Below are 15263 nucleotides of genomic sequence, written 5' to 3' on the forward strand. Positions count from 1 at the left end.
ATTGAAAATGTAAAGGAATTCTAACCAAGAAACAAAGATATTTTTGCATTTTAGATAATCACTCTTGCATTCTGGTTAGAGGTCTGCCCCGAGAGAAAATGACTTGACCTTATACTGAAGCTAAAAGACGAGGAGACTGGATGGGTTGAGAGTTCACATTCTTTTATAAACCACCAGCAATGATTCTAAACAGTGTGAACCACACAATCTGGTTCATTTGCCAAAGAGATCTGCGATATTAACAGTTTTGGCACCAAGTTGGTTTGGGACAAGTTTTCCCAGGCTTGAGAGGGCAGACCACAGAGAAGACAGCAGTTGGCCTGTATAAGGAACTTGAGTATGCATGCAAGAGCCTGTAGTGATAGCTACACAAAGCCTAAGCAACTTATCAGAGACAAACATGCTTCTTTATAAACCAATGGACAGTTCAGATCCAAAAGACTCCAATACCTTAAGGCATGCAACCTGTGGTTATGCTCTGTTACGTGGGGAAACAGATTACAGACCTTCAAAGTAGAGAGGCCACCTTGTGCATCTGGGTAGGTCTGTCCTAAATACAAGAGCTCTTTCAAAGCCACGGGTCTTCTCTGGCTGGGGAAAGAAAGCTATGGCAGGAAGAACTTAGAGTTTCAGTGTCTGAGCAGGACACTAGGCAGTGCTGGAAGCAGGCCGTGTGGAAAGCAGCAGGAATATATGCAGCTTCTAGAAGCAAACTGGCCGTGAAGGAAATGAGGGCGGTCCTACTGCTGCTGCAAGGAGCCCTGCAGACAGGGGGACAGATGCTCTGGTCACGTGTTAGTACTTGGAGGAGTTTGGGAGAACAAATGTCCTTGGAGCCTCTGGGGAAGAGCCCACCCTGGCTCACATCCTTTCTGGGCTTCTGCAGAGGACCCAGGTGAGTCACCCTGAATCAGGAAATGACACAAGCATGCAGTTTAAAGCCATTAAGCTTGTGGTGATCTTTTCTGGTAGCAGCAGTAAATTAAAACAAAAATGTGTTTGTTTTTTTTTTTTAAAAAAAAAAACGACATTCTTCATAGAAATAGACAACACAATCCTAACTCCATAAGGTACCCAAAGCACTGGTTACTTTTCTATTGCTGTGATAACACCATGCCCAGAAGCAGTTGATGGAGGGAAGGTTTACTTTGGCTTATGGTTGCAGAGGGCTGGAGTTCATCATGGCGGGAGGCATGACGGCTGCAGTAGGAAGCTGGGAGTTCAGCCTCAACCACAAGCACAAAATAGAGAATGAGCTGGAAATGGAGTGAGGCTATATACTCTCAAAGTCACCACCACCAGTGACATACTTCCTCCATCAAGGCCACACCCCCAATCCTCCCCAAATAGTGCCACCAACTGGGAACCAAGTGTTCAAATACCAGAGGTTCTAGGAGACATTTCTCATCCAAACCATCACACCCAAATAGCCAAGAGGACCTCAATACCTGACTCAACACTACACTGCAGCACTAGAGTAACACACCCAGCATGTTACTAGCACAAAAAAAGACACGTATGTAGCTGGGTCCTAACGTCTTCCTGGGGGGGGGGGTGAGAAGGCACAGCATGAGCGACACAGATGACAAGAGTCTGGTGAAAGGAATACAGCAGACTCATTTATTTAGCAACAGGGAAAACCTTATATACCCTCCCAGCGCCCCGGCATTCTGATCCATTGATGTCACATGGTTGCCCCTCACTGGCAAGGCATGAGGACCTCTGACAGTACCAGGCAGACTCCAGGTTGGCTCACTCTGCCTGGTAGGCTTTAAACTTCCTACCCACCAAGTCCCAGAAATAAACCCATGCAGCTACACACATCTGATTTACAACAGAGACACCAGAAACACACCCAAGAAAAAGACAGCGATTCTGGGGAAAGTAGACAGCTGCTGTAGAAAAACACACAAAATCAATTCTAAATAAACCAAAGGCTTTAATTTAACACTGAAAACACTGACAGTACAGGCAAGGGCTTCCTGAATAGGACTCCAATAGTTCAGAAAATGATAGCAAGAGTTGCCAAATGGAATGAAAAGATTCTGCACAGCAACCAAAACCATCAGTGGTGACAGTCAGGCATCCTACAAAATGGGAGAAAAACATTTCTGCCAGCTACTTCACTGACAGGGGATTAACATCTAGAACAGACAAAGAATTTTTTTTTTTAAATAAAAAGCACCTGAAAAATAAATTATCCACTCAACAAATGGGCAAAAACCACAATTTTTTTTTAAACTAATGTGCAAACCAATATGTGAGCAGAAATTATCTGCAGGGCTTCTGGCTTTTCTTTTGCTCTAAAGCACAAAAAAAGAGGAACAAAGAAGAGATCCAGCAGAGGGGAACTGGAACAGGAGTGGAGGACAAAGACGATTAGAAGAGATGGAACATCGAGGCACTCATGAAAGAAAGTTAATTGACAAAATACCAACGAATTACTGAAAGAAAAAAAAGAAGATGGCACACACCTCCCTCCAGGGGAAAGAGATGAGGGGTAACAAGGATCTGAAGTCCCTGTGAGCAGCACGGTTGCAGTTGAGCTGCTGGACTCCAGCCTCAGAAGAGGGAAGAGGAAGACACAGGGATAGGAATGGGTGTTCAAGCAGCCATTTGCCAGCAGAGATTACACATGCAGCGTGCTGGTGGTCCTTCGGGAAGTGCTAATGAGCTGGGCACTCATTCAGAGATGGTATCGACTTACAAAACCATTCATGGAAAACCAGGGACTCCTCCCAGCTCTGTCTGTATAAATACTGCTGCTGTGTGGATTAGGAGAGCAGCAGCCATTTATGCATCCAACGCGTCCTTCTGGAAAGCTCTTCATCCTCTGCTTGGTTCCAGGCTTGGAAGGATTTGAAGACTGCCCATACCAGAGTCAACAGGGCTCCCTGCTCATCTGCCAGTTGCTGGAGAAGCAGCCAGCCTGGAGAGGACCTCCGAGGACAGAATGTCCCTCCTCTTCCCGGCCGGTGTGGATGGCTGCAGAAGGATGAACGACTGTCCCAGGCCGTGGGCTGGATGCCACTCTCCAACCTTTGCCGACACCTTTGGTCTGGGCTTAGAAACAGTTGCTAGGGTTCTGGCAAGCTCTTTATACACCTAGTCCCAGGCTACAAGTGTGAAGGAAGCACTTCCAATATTTTTTATTGGTATCTTAAAACATTTTTAAAAATTATATTTATTTAGATTTGTGTGTGCACGGGCAGGGGTGCACTGCCACTCCGAGAACGTGGAGAATATCTTGCAGGCGTGCACTGCCACTCAGAGAACGTGGAGAATATCTTGCAGGAGTTAGTTTTCTTCTACCATCTGGGGCTTGGATATTGAACTCTACTGGTGTCTTTAAAATCTCCTTTAAACTTGGGCATGGGAGCACACACCTGTAATCCCAGCACCAGGAGGCGGAAGCAAAAAAATCACTGCAAGTTTCAGTCCATGCTGGGCTACATAGCAAATTTTAGCCCAGTCGAAGCTACTAAGTGAGACTCTGAAAAAATAAACAAGTAAGTAAATAAAATTCCCTTTAAGACAGCCACTCCATTTCAGTCATATGTCTAACACAGAGAATAAAAGTATGGGAGTATAATTTTATTCTACTCTGTACCAATGCCATGGACACCCACAGAACTAGATCACCAATAGTTACAGCATTACATGTTTTAAGAATAATAGTGACATACACCATCAATTCCTGAGTAAACAGTACAGTGTAAAATTTAATCTATATTGCTCAGAAGACATCTTGCAGCATAAAAAGTGATCAAAATGATTACTTACTTTATCATGTCATAAAATACAAGTGTTTATTGCAGAACAGTGATACAATTTCAGTGGTAAGGAAAACTTGCAGTTCATAACAAAGGCTCTTGTTTGTATGCGTCTGCTGCCATGATTGACGTTCCGGGTCAGGCATCAGTAGTAAAGGAAGTCATGGTACAAAATTAAACCAAGTTACCTATACTGAAGACACACGACTTCATTCCGGAAATGGAAGCCTGGTTAACCTTTCGTACATACAAAAATTCTTTTAAAAAATCCTAGGTGATCACAAATATAAACTAGTTGAATAAAAGACAATGGCAGCGTTTTATTATGCTGTGAATCCATGGATCTCATCATTGGAAAAGTTAAGATCGTGCAGCAACCTGAGGAACAGAAAGAGTATTGGGAAAAGTGCTTACAAAGAAAGCATGAGATCAAAGCTTCCTAACATACCTCCTCATCTTCTCAAGTCGTCTTTGTTTCTTAAAAATACAATGATCAAAGGCGTGAGCCACAGCACTCGGGAGGCAGAGGCAGGCGGATCTCTGTGAGTTCGAGACCAGCCTGGTCTACAAGAGCTAGTTCCAAGACAGGCTCCAAAGCCACAGAGAAACCCTGTCTTGTAAAACCAAAAAAAAAAAAAAATAAATAAATAAAATACAATGATCACATCAGAAACTTAACAATTCCTAACAGCACTGAGATCAAAGCTTGCTAACATACCTCCTCATCTTCTCAAGTCGTCTTTGTTTCTTAAAAACACAACGATCACATCAGAAACTTAACAATTCCTAAACAGCACTAGGTAGTTAATGAGTGTTCAAATTTTCACATTTAAATTTTCAGTGACTTGAGTCAAGATCCAGTTATAATTCGCTCATTGTAAATGGTGAACAAGGCTTTGGATACATCTGATCTCCACGGTCCTTCTTTCCCTTCTGCTCCTACCTCAGCACCGCGGACCCCCCCCCCCCCCCAGTCTACTCTGCTGCACCCCATGACACTCTTAAATAGCCCGGCCCTGGGTCCTCTTATTCCTCACACCTGACAAATGGATGGAGTCTAGGACTTCCTCACAGACAGGTTTACTTCTCTTCGGCTACTCATTCAGAGTGTTGTTCCTCTAAGAGGCACACAGCACATGGCTACCTCTCTTATTAGATGCTAAGAACCCCTGGGCGCCTAGGAATTGCTCGGATTGGTGAGATTCTATTTCCACCATTCTTTCCTCACTGACCACCTGAAGGACTCTATGAAGAAAACCTGCTCTGGCTATGTGGCTGCCCAGCAGCATGCGTACACACTGTCACAGAGAAAAAGGCAGAATAAAGGAACCCAGTGCATACAGAAAAGGCAGAATAAAGGAACCCAGTGCATACAGAAAAGGCAGAATAAAGGAACCCAGTGCATACAGAAAAGGCAGAATAAAGCTTTGCTTTCCTCCCTTTCCTCACCAGTTTTCAGAGTGAGGAGCAGAAAACAGACTGCTGAAATACCCTTCAGCTTGGGAAATCATACAAACAGAGACTGAGACCATAGAAGTGGCTGCTTAAAATACTGCCGAAAATAATCATTATTTATTCAGCACTTCTGTTCAGAGCAGGAATACCCACAGGAAGGCCATGTGGCACAGGGTTAGGGCACAGAGGTCAAGCTGTTCGCTCGGGGAGCCCACTCTACTTTCTAGACTGTATACTGTCACCCCCAGGCAAGGGCTTCCCTGTAACCAGTCTACTCTTTCGATGCCTTTAACACGCTTTCTCTGCTTTCTGACGGCAGGTGTTTTCAGGTGCTGTGAATGGCAATGAGAAGCGGATGTTCTTTTTGTTTTGGTCTGTCTTTTGAGATAGGGTCTCCTTAAATAGCTCAGTCTGTCCTGGCCTCCAGAACACTGGGATTACAGGCGTGTACACCATGCCAGCTCTGACTGCTGTTAGCCACCATGTGTGATATAGGTCCTTTATGACCACGTGATTCTGGTCTCCTCAAAACACACACCCCTAGGTGACAGCACCTGACTCCAAGTTGTATTTCAGCCACATCTGTCTCACTCTGGACAGTGTGAGCCTCTGAAGTTGAATCTACTTATCCATGTCTTCAATGCAAGGTAGTGAGTGTATCAAAGCATCGTTGTTTGTGTTTTGTTTTTTAAACTGCGGGCTTCTAACCCTTTATTATACAAATTGCCAGGTGCTCATGAGATGCAATGAGATGCAGGGGGTAAGCTTGGGATACAGCTAGTCATCCAGTTAGTATTGAGGGGCCTGGTTCTAGGTCTGCCCATGAGCACCAAAGTCTGCAGGATCTTACAACCATCATATAAAATGGCAGTGTATTTGTGTTGTATGTATCCCAAGATACTTTAAATTATCTCTAGATTAGTACAGTAAATAAAAAAAATGCAAACGCTGCGTAGCTATGCTGTGCTGCCCAGGGGCTGATGACAGCAGCTGTGCAGTCATCACAGGTTCAGTACCAGCACAATGTTAGAGGATTTCTAGTCCACGGCTTGAAGTGGAGCTGGAGGAGACGGAGAATGACTTTCGTGCAGCACGTAGCAGACAAGAGATTAACTCTGGAGGCCCGAGGAAAGGATGGCAGGGAAATTTAGTTTACAGAACAACAAAACCATGATAAAGTAAGAGCCTCTTGCCACTGTTGATATGAAAGCCGCATTAGCTCAGCATGAAGGTGCACACTTTAATCCCACACCCAGAAGGCACAGGCAGAGGCACAGCCAGGCATAGTTCTGAGTTTGAGGTCAGTCAGGGCTACATGCTGAGACCTGGTCTCAAAAAGAAAGACAGACACAATCCATTAAGATGGCAAGGACAAGAAATCAGGGAAATGAGTCTGAACAGAAAGTCACAAAGGAGATGTCATGAAATGCAAATGCTGATCGGGGCATGTCACCTTGACAGGCAGCTTGTGTAGCTTGCTCAGGGTAGGTAATCTCAGGGCACCATGGGGCATGGTTAAGAGACCTGCTGAGCCCCCTACATAAACCAGTTCGGCATAGCAGGATTAGTGTTGAGGCAGTTTAGAAAAGAGCTGTAGAGATTACAGTTGCCTTATAGCATTTAGAAACACACAGCCACGACAACCTACTCTGTAATGCGCACATCGAGCGGCTCCAGTGTGCACAGGAGTGGCTATGATGTGCAGAAAGGAATGAATGAAAATGAAGAAGACTTGGCCCCAAGCTTGAGAGGCCGATCGTGGGCAAGGGGTGGAGGTGTGCAGTATGGGTGTGCAGCTCCCTCTGCAGTCAGTCTGAAGTGTCCATCACCTAAGGATGGGTGTGCAGCTCCCTCTGCAGTCAGTCTGAAGTGTCCATCACCTAATGGTATCATTGCAGCTTACACAGTGCTCGGAGACACCGGGGCCAGCACTGTAGTGCAGCGAGGGTGCAGCACTGAGCCCTGTGTCCTACAAAAGCAAATGCTTCCTAAAATTTGGAGTCAGAAGATTTTATAAATACATTTTACAATAAAATAAGACTCAGACTATCTAGAAAATTTTATGTTTATACAAAACAAATTTAAGGAGTCAGAAATTAAAATAGAAAAATCCAGCACTGGGGGCATCTAACCACCTATTTTCAAGTGTGATTTTAGAATTAGATCATCTAAGGTGGTTTTCATTGTGTCGTCTAGCTACGGGTCTTGCTTACTTATGCCGTACAATCTAGCACCTTCACTTGGCCTTGCTGCCTGGATGGGATCACTGTATTTTATTCACCAACTCTAGACAGCTGCAGGGAATAAAGACAGAGCCACACTGAAATGAAAATGGCTTACTCATAATTACTTACATTAAAGTGGGCAGAAGGGGAGATAGAGCCCAATGTCCCGAATGAGACTGTGGCACTGATCTCGTGACAGATCATACTGACAGCTGTGGGCAGAGGACACTAACTGTGGCTAAGTATCACTTTTCTAGTTCATACTGACAGCTGTGGGCAGGGGACACTGTTGGCTGAATATCACTTTTCTAGCTGTATCTGACACTAAGCACAATCCAGGCCCCAATCCGCTCCTAGTATGTGGACTGAAAAACCACTATTTTCATAGCTACCACAGACTTTACAGTATATGTCAGCACGGCAGGAAGAACCACAAGGCTTCCCTAGTGCTCTCTATGTGGGCTTCCATTTCAGACTCCTGGTGCCCGACTGCTGCTCACCTTATCCCCTCATCTGTAAATGCTGTTGGTCCACAGATGCAAAGGAAGACTCTGGAGTTTTCTAAACTTCTTTGTAAAAATTCAGAGAGAAGAGCTGGTGACACATGCCCCTGTTTGCCATTCCATTCTGGAGAAGGCGCTGAGAGAACAAATTCAGTATCAAATCTAGAACAAGCAAAAAAAAAGAGTTTTCAAAGTCTGTATTTAAAACCTCTATTGTCAAAGTTCAGTAAGTCCCTTCCCAAAGGGCAGTGTAGCGAGACTGGATAGGCTCTACACCTGCATGTGAATGCGGATTCGTGAAGCATTGGCCTTGTTGTGGAGAGGGCAATCTAAGGATTAGCCTTGCTATGGGTGAGGGCAATCTAAGGATTAGCCTTGCTATGGGTGAGGGCAATCTAAGGATTAGCCTTGCTGTGGAGAGGGCAATCTAAGGATTAGCCTTGCTGTGGAGAGGGCAATCTAAGGATTAGCCTTGCTGTGGAGAGGGCAATCTAAGGATTAGCCTTGCTGTGGAGAGGGCAATCTAAGGATTAGCCTTGCTGTGGAGAAGGGTAATGATCTGCTTTTGGTTTTTGTTTCATTTCTTGAACTTACTAGCAAGAGACTTCCCTGGGATCTTAGAGTCTGTCACACCGCTAGTAATCATCTGTCCAACAGTCACTTTAATCCCCACTCAAATCTGCCCATGATTGCTCTGGACAATTGGATTAAAAAGCCTATTGACTTCTTGGACCTGGTGGTTCCATCTCCATCAGGCAGATGTAGTCTGGCTGCTCAGAGCCTAGCACTAACCCTGTGAGGGGTAGTCATTCACTCGGTTGTGTGAGCCAGAACCTCAGCATTCCTCTTGGGAGGCTCCCCTGCCACAGTCTGCATACACCCTATGAGCAGCCCTGGCTCCGGCCTCTCCATTTGGACTTCACAACGTGATACTGGCCACTCAGTCTTCCTTCTGTGATGCTCCTAAGAGCCCCACTCTGCTCTTAGCTCACGCTCATGTCCACCAGCAAGTGCTATACCCACTGCTCTTTCACTCTACGTACTGCAGAAACGGTGGCCTCTGCCCTTCCTTCATAGCCATTACTCCAGGTGGTAAGCATGTAGCCCGCAAGGGAACTTCTGTCCGCTATTCCACTGCCCGCCATTTCACCACTATTTCCCTGTCCGCTATTCCACTGTCCGCTATTCCACTGTCTACTTTGCCTTCAGACCCGAAACTCCACGAAAGCAGGGATCATGTCATCTTTAGTTACTGTATCCCTAGTGGCCAAAATATAGAAGTACTTAAACATTATGAAATCAGACACGTGGAAATTAGAGAGGGCTCAGAGTTTAGGGAGCTAAAAGCTAGAAAACCAGAGTCCTGCCACACCTGCTGTGCCGCCATCTCGACAGACCCAGTTCACTGTGCTTCTTCACGGACCGCTAAGCATCAGCCTAAGCCCTGGGAAAAAAAGCTTTTTGGATGAGAGGAGCAAAAAACCGAATGTGAGAATAGACTGTGGCTGACAGTGCTGCCTTAATGCCGCTGTCACAGCTGGGTTAGACTCCCAAGAACTGACAGGCCAGGCACAGCAACAGCAGACAAGTAAGAGCACCAGGCAGAGACCAGGGAAGCAGCCTAGCCCTGCACACAGGCCCTGCCTCAAAGGCTTCCCAGGGCATTCACTGAACGTGGTGAGGAAACTTCCCCATCAATCACAATCTCCACACAGCTCAGATCAGGCTTCAGTTCTTAGCATCAAGGTTTCCACATAAGTCTACATAGCAATTCTAACCCACATTACGAAGAACTCCCTCCCCAAACACAGCGGTAAGCACACCCACTTGAAACCCCAATTCAAAAAGTTCAAACATCATAAACATTCTGAGTGCCAACATGACACTATCATGTTCTATCAGATTCTGGAGCACCTAGGATTTCAGATTAGACATCTAGTCAGTGAAGTCTATGCAAACACTGGGAAACTCTCAAGTTCTAAAACTGGAGGACTTCTGGTTCCATTTGGATTTGGGAAACTGAACTGGCCTCTTGTTTCACTAAAACACTGTTACTATCTTTTATCCAAACACCTTTTTGCCATAGTGAATTAAAAGCCAAAGATGGCTGGATTTCCAATGATTTTTTCACTACAATACAATTGCTAAATTGAGAGTAAATAGGCTCTAATCTGAGATGGATACCCAGTAATTTAGTAAAGTAGTAAACTAGTAAGCTAGTAAAGTATCCTTTTTAAAGAAGGCTAACCAGTGGCATCGTCTCTACAAGCACCTACTTGGACCATGGTGAGGTATGAGCTCCTTCCGTACTTACTCCCAGACTGTTCCTGCCTACAGTCTGGTACTCAATGAACACAATGAAAGGAAGGCAGCACAGATCATGGAAGGTCACTGTAAGGGGCTGCTGTCCTGGATGAGAAGAGAGCTTCACCCAGAGTGGGAGCAAGCCCACATCTCTCTCACAAGAACAGGATCACTGGGCTGCGTGGGCTGGGGCCATGTGCAGACAGCACAGAAATTCAATGATGCCTGCTCTTCTCTCGGGCGTAGAAGCAACCTGCCCATTGTGAGCTGCCAGGCATTTCCTGCTCGATTCCAGTGGAAAACTAAAGGCACCAATGCCATCAAGAGATGCTGCTGGGTCACTCTGTGCTGAGGATTCTATCAGGAGGTTCCCGGCCTGAGGACACTTTCACCCGTGATTCTTCAGTACTTTCATCCTAAGTAATCAGGGGAGTACGGAGAACTTCTCACCATGACAAACAGCAGAGGCTGCTTAAAAAAATTAGGGCATGTTCACATGACAGAGCACAATGCTGCTATTATTAAAAATCATGGTATAATACAGGGCTTTCCTGGTCCACACTTCTGGCATTTTGAGCTGTTCCTGGCCTTTAATAACTACATGTCAGTAGCCCCTCTTTCTCCAGTTGTGACCATTGAAAAGAAAAAAAAAAGTCTCTAAGAGCTAGAGAGATGGCTCAGCAGTTAAGAATACTTTGGCAGTTCACAACCACTGTAATCCAATTCTAGGGAATCTAATGCCTTTGTCTGGCCTCTTTGGGCACTAGTCCTGCATGTAGTATAGTTACATATATGCAAGAAAACACTATACACATAAAATAAAAATAAATAAATCTTAAAAACAGTAACACCCGACCCTGTCTCCAAATGGAAGCATCCCCGAGGATGACTGATGGGGGGGGGGGGGGCTCAGCGTGACAGAAATACACTGTAATCAGATAGACTAGGTGAGGCTCACTCTGCTGCCGAGCACAATTATAGGCAGGACTAAAAACCAGTCCTCCACACTGTAGCCTAAGCAACCCACACCCCAGTCATGAAGACCAAAACAAGGACACCTCATGTGCACAGGTGCATGTCCCTTCACGTCAGCCTTTAGTACTAAAGGATAATGTCTAGTCATTCAAATAAATCTCTTAAAGTTTGTAAAATTTCTCTTTAAGGAACTTAACAATACTACTGTCAAAAATTTACTAGACCCAGGTGGTGGTGGCGCATGCCTTTAATCCCAGCACTCGGGAGGCAGAGGCAGGTGGATCTCTTGTGAGTTCGAGGCCAGCCTGGTCTACAGAGCTAGTTCCAGGACAGGAACCAAAAAAGCAACGGAGAAACCCTGTCTCGAAAATCCAAAAAAAAAAAAAAAAAAGAAAAAAGAAAAAAAATTTACTAGAAACATTTATTTTAAACCCTATCCATGTCCATTTAAAATCTTTTAAATGCTTGAGAAAACAGGGGTTCTAGTAAGGCAAGCCATTCTGTCCTTGACAGAGGGCCTCTAACCCATCCTAAACACTGGTCCCCAGAGCCCAGCTGTGTAGCAGGACGAGCAGGACAGGCACCACTGTTTGAGGCTGAAGATAAAGGCACAGCTCCGTGAAGCTAAGCAATTCCTAAAGAAGAGTTCAAGTGATCAGGCTTATTTTACATTAATTTTTAAAGATTATTCATTTATGCATTTTGGGGATTTGTTTGCTGTTTGTTTTTTGAGACACGGTTTCTCTGTGTGGCTCTAGCTGTCCTGGAAATCACTCTATGGGTCAGGCTGGTCTTGAACTCAAAGATCCACGAACATCTGCCTCCCAAGTGCTGGGATTAAAGGCGTGTGCCACCACCCTCCTGGCTTAAGCTTTATTTTTTTTGTTTTCTATGAATGAGTGTTTTGCCTGGATGTGTGACTATTGAAGAGGGCATGATCCCCTGGAACTGGAGTTAAGGACGGTTGTGAGACACCATCAGAGTCCTCTGCCACAGCAAAGGGCTCTTTCTCACTGAGCCATCTCTCCTTCCCCATGGAACAGTAAGGCTTAAAGCTGAGGATATGGGAACTAGGGTTTGGTCTGCAAGCTTCCCAGTCAATGTTTCCCAGTGTGAAAGCTTGGAATTTGGTGATCTGTGTTTCCTGAATTCATCCTCAGCTGCCTCCGCAGAGTAAGCATGCCGAGGTAGAGGCTTCAGCCAGGTTAAGAACAGTAGTGCTCCAAGGCTAAACATGTTCAAGTCACAGCCGTAACTTATGAGCCACTCCCTAAAGGAGACAGAGGATTATGGGAAGTAGCAGAGAACACAACAAAGAGCCAAAGACCTGCATCCTCAGCCCTAGGGATGGTGGCACCTAAGGGTGTTCGGGCTTTTCAAGGACTGGTAACTTGATTTTTATGAGACTATATGAACATAAGTAATCACCTCAGATATTCTTACAACTTAGAAATCCCTGGCATTCTGAGACTAGATGATTGCATAAATGCCTCAGAAAGTATGGTGGCCTATCTAGCTCAATGTTCTTGAATTTGTACTGCTTGCAGCTGACCTTGCTTCGCAGTTTTTCTTCTTTCTGTAATGACACAAGCTCTTGCCATGCCTTTCTTTCTCCCTGAGTTCGGCTTGACAAGATCTGCTTTCTATTGATAACACCAGCATAAAAAGAAAACCAGTGACGGGGTTATTAATGCCCACTAACTCCGTCAGCTAAAACTGAAAACTGCTGCTGAGATGGTGAGCAACGGCCCCATGTCCAGGCAGAGAGACGGCTCACTAGAGGACCCAGGACTCCACAACAGTCAGCTCTGCTCCAGCTTCCAGCACACTGAACTGTCCCAGGACACAGCAAAATTTAAATCTGAGTTAACAGGTGCAGTACCTTTTATCTTTAAATGCCAATTTCTCTAGTTCGCATCTCCAAATTATATCATCCTCTGTTTTATTGAAGAACATCAATTTCACCTTCCTTAAAAGGAAAAAAGGAAAACTCATTAAATGTAAGTCATTATTAGATTTAAAATATGCACAAGTGGAGATGTCCGAAGGAACTTGGTGACTGCTTTTAGGGTAGCCCAAATTATAAAAACATGAAATGAGACAGAGGAAGCCAGCAATACAGTCAGTAGGAGGAGCAGAGTAACATGGCCAGTGGGGCTCTGAGAGCAGACGAACTACCTACCACGGACAATGAATGCCTTGCACTAAAGCCTCCTGAGTAACAGTAATCAGAGAGAAGGGAGCGTACCTGAGGCTGGACACGCAAGTCAAAGCGTAGTTCAGCACGTTAACCATCGGTGTGAAGCCTGTTCCAGCTGCCAATAAAAACAGATCTTCTACTTCTTGGAGTTTAGATAGTTTAAAATTGCCCTCGGGACTGCTTACAGAAATAAAATCTCCTAAACGAACAAATGAAATAAATAAAATCAGAAAACAAAACAAAACAATACAAAAAAGCAGGAAGGGAAAGAGAGACAGAGCACTGATGAATGATAGGGTGGACATTTGACCCGTGAAGGCCACATCAGTCTCTACAGAATGAGAGGAGTTTCAGAGGCAATCATCAGATATCCAAATAGTGACAGGATGGACATTTGACCCGTGAAGGCCACATCATCTCCACAGAGAGGAGTTTCAGAGGCAATCATCAGATATCCAAATATGTTGGGATTCGATGGCGGTAATCAGACTAAGGAGTAAATAATATAAGGTAGGAGGGGAAGAGATATTTGCTATTTACACACTGGTTAGTAACCACAGGGCCCAGCTGGGCAGGCGAGACGGGAAACAAATGTATTCCGGAGCCTGACATTGGCAGTGCCATGACTTCTCCAGTAAGACTTAAAAAGATCTGTCAGCTGAAACGAGAAGAGCCATCATGAGCTTAATTCCTATGAAAACAGCAAGATCAGAAAGCAACTATTCTTGGGCAGTTGCCTAGTTTCTGTGGGGGTCTGCTGACAGGACTGTCCACACCTCTCATACAAGAACACCGCCACCAGGGTACATTCAGAAATCTCCAACATAACATGAAAAATAAAAAAACCAAAACTGTTCCTTATCTTGAAGTTATTTAAATACTATATACTAAGGTGCATAACACACTCCCACATGGAGATCTTAAATGTTTGGGTGCTTATAATTTCTTCAGTTTTACACAAGACAGTACTAACAGTCTAAGGAACAATCACACTACAGGATTCTAAAGTGCCTTTCAGAAGTAACATAAAGACTTCACTGACAGTCCACCCTGTGGCCCCACTGTGAGCTGACAGAGAAAGAGGAAGAACATTTTTGCCATTAAGGCAAAATGAATCAAAAGGAGGTAGGGAAAAATGAGAAAACACAGAGAAAGGGTCAGAAACAAGAAGGAAAGATTTTGCATCTTCAGAGACATTATAATCTGTTATCCAGTCTTTCTAGGTTTGTTTCCTGACAGCCAACTGTCAAGCTAGGTCCTGGAAATAAGACACTTTCTACCTGTAAATGTCAATCTTACAAACAATCGGTGTGCTCCTCTTAAAACAGAGCATGAGCAACTGTTCTTAAGTGATTCCGAGAAGGAGGGCTTCATAATGGAAGTGCTCATCTGTCGAGTCTTTGCAAAGGAAGGGCTGATGGATATTCTAGATGAGGGTCCTATAGGAACCTAAGAATGAGGATACCAAACACAAAAGCTAGAGCCTAGCAGCCCTTGTAAGCCCTGCAGGGAACAGTTGAGCAGTACAGGTAAAAGACCTGCTAGAGAGAAAAGTGAGTCTATTCTCAGAGGAACTGGAGAAGCTGCTGGGATATGCACGAAGAGAAAGACACCAGTTAGAGCTGTGTGAGAGATCAGTTAGGGGACAAAATGGAAAGGATGGAGGCTTGGGAGGAAAGATGACATGAGCAAGTCTCCAGAGCAGGGCAGAGATGAACAGAAATGCTGCAAATGATAAAGATGGAGGACATGGAGTACCAGACAGAGAAGACACGCTGAGTTTAAGGTGCATAACACACTCCCACATGGAGATCACAGAGGACCACTC

General features: G+C 44.8%; 1 protein-coding gene across 2 annotated transcripts in view; it reads right to left on the minus strand.

The window, feature by feature from the left end:
• Positions 1–1599: 1599 nt before the first annotated feature.
• Positions 1600–15263, minus strand: part of Cyb5r4 (cytochrome b5 reductase 4) — a 63795-nt gene continuing 50131 nt past the window's right edge. For both annotated transcript variants that reach the window (XM_075965059.1, XM_075965058.1), the window contains 4 exons: positions 13484–13634; positions 13118–13204; positions 7954–8118; positions 1600–4151 (listed from right to left, as the gene is read on the minus strand). In XM_075965059.1, the coding sequence (XP_075821174.1) occupies positions 4097–4151; positions 7954–8118; positions 13118–13204; positions 13484–13634 (458 nt within the window). In that variant the 3' untranslated portion in view covers positions 1600–4096. The remainder of the gene's footprint in view (positions 4152–7953; positions 8119–13117; positions 13205–13483; positions 13635–15263) is intronic.

The sequence above is a fragment of the Microtus pennsylvanicus genome, chromosome 3, assembly GCF_037038515.1.
Source record: "Microtus pennsylvanicus isolate mMicPen1 chromosome 3, mMicPen1.hap1, whole genome shotgun sequence".
Lineage (NCBI taxonomy): Eukaryota > Metazoa > Chordata > Mammalia > Rodentia > Cricetidae > Microtus > Microtus pennsylvanicus.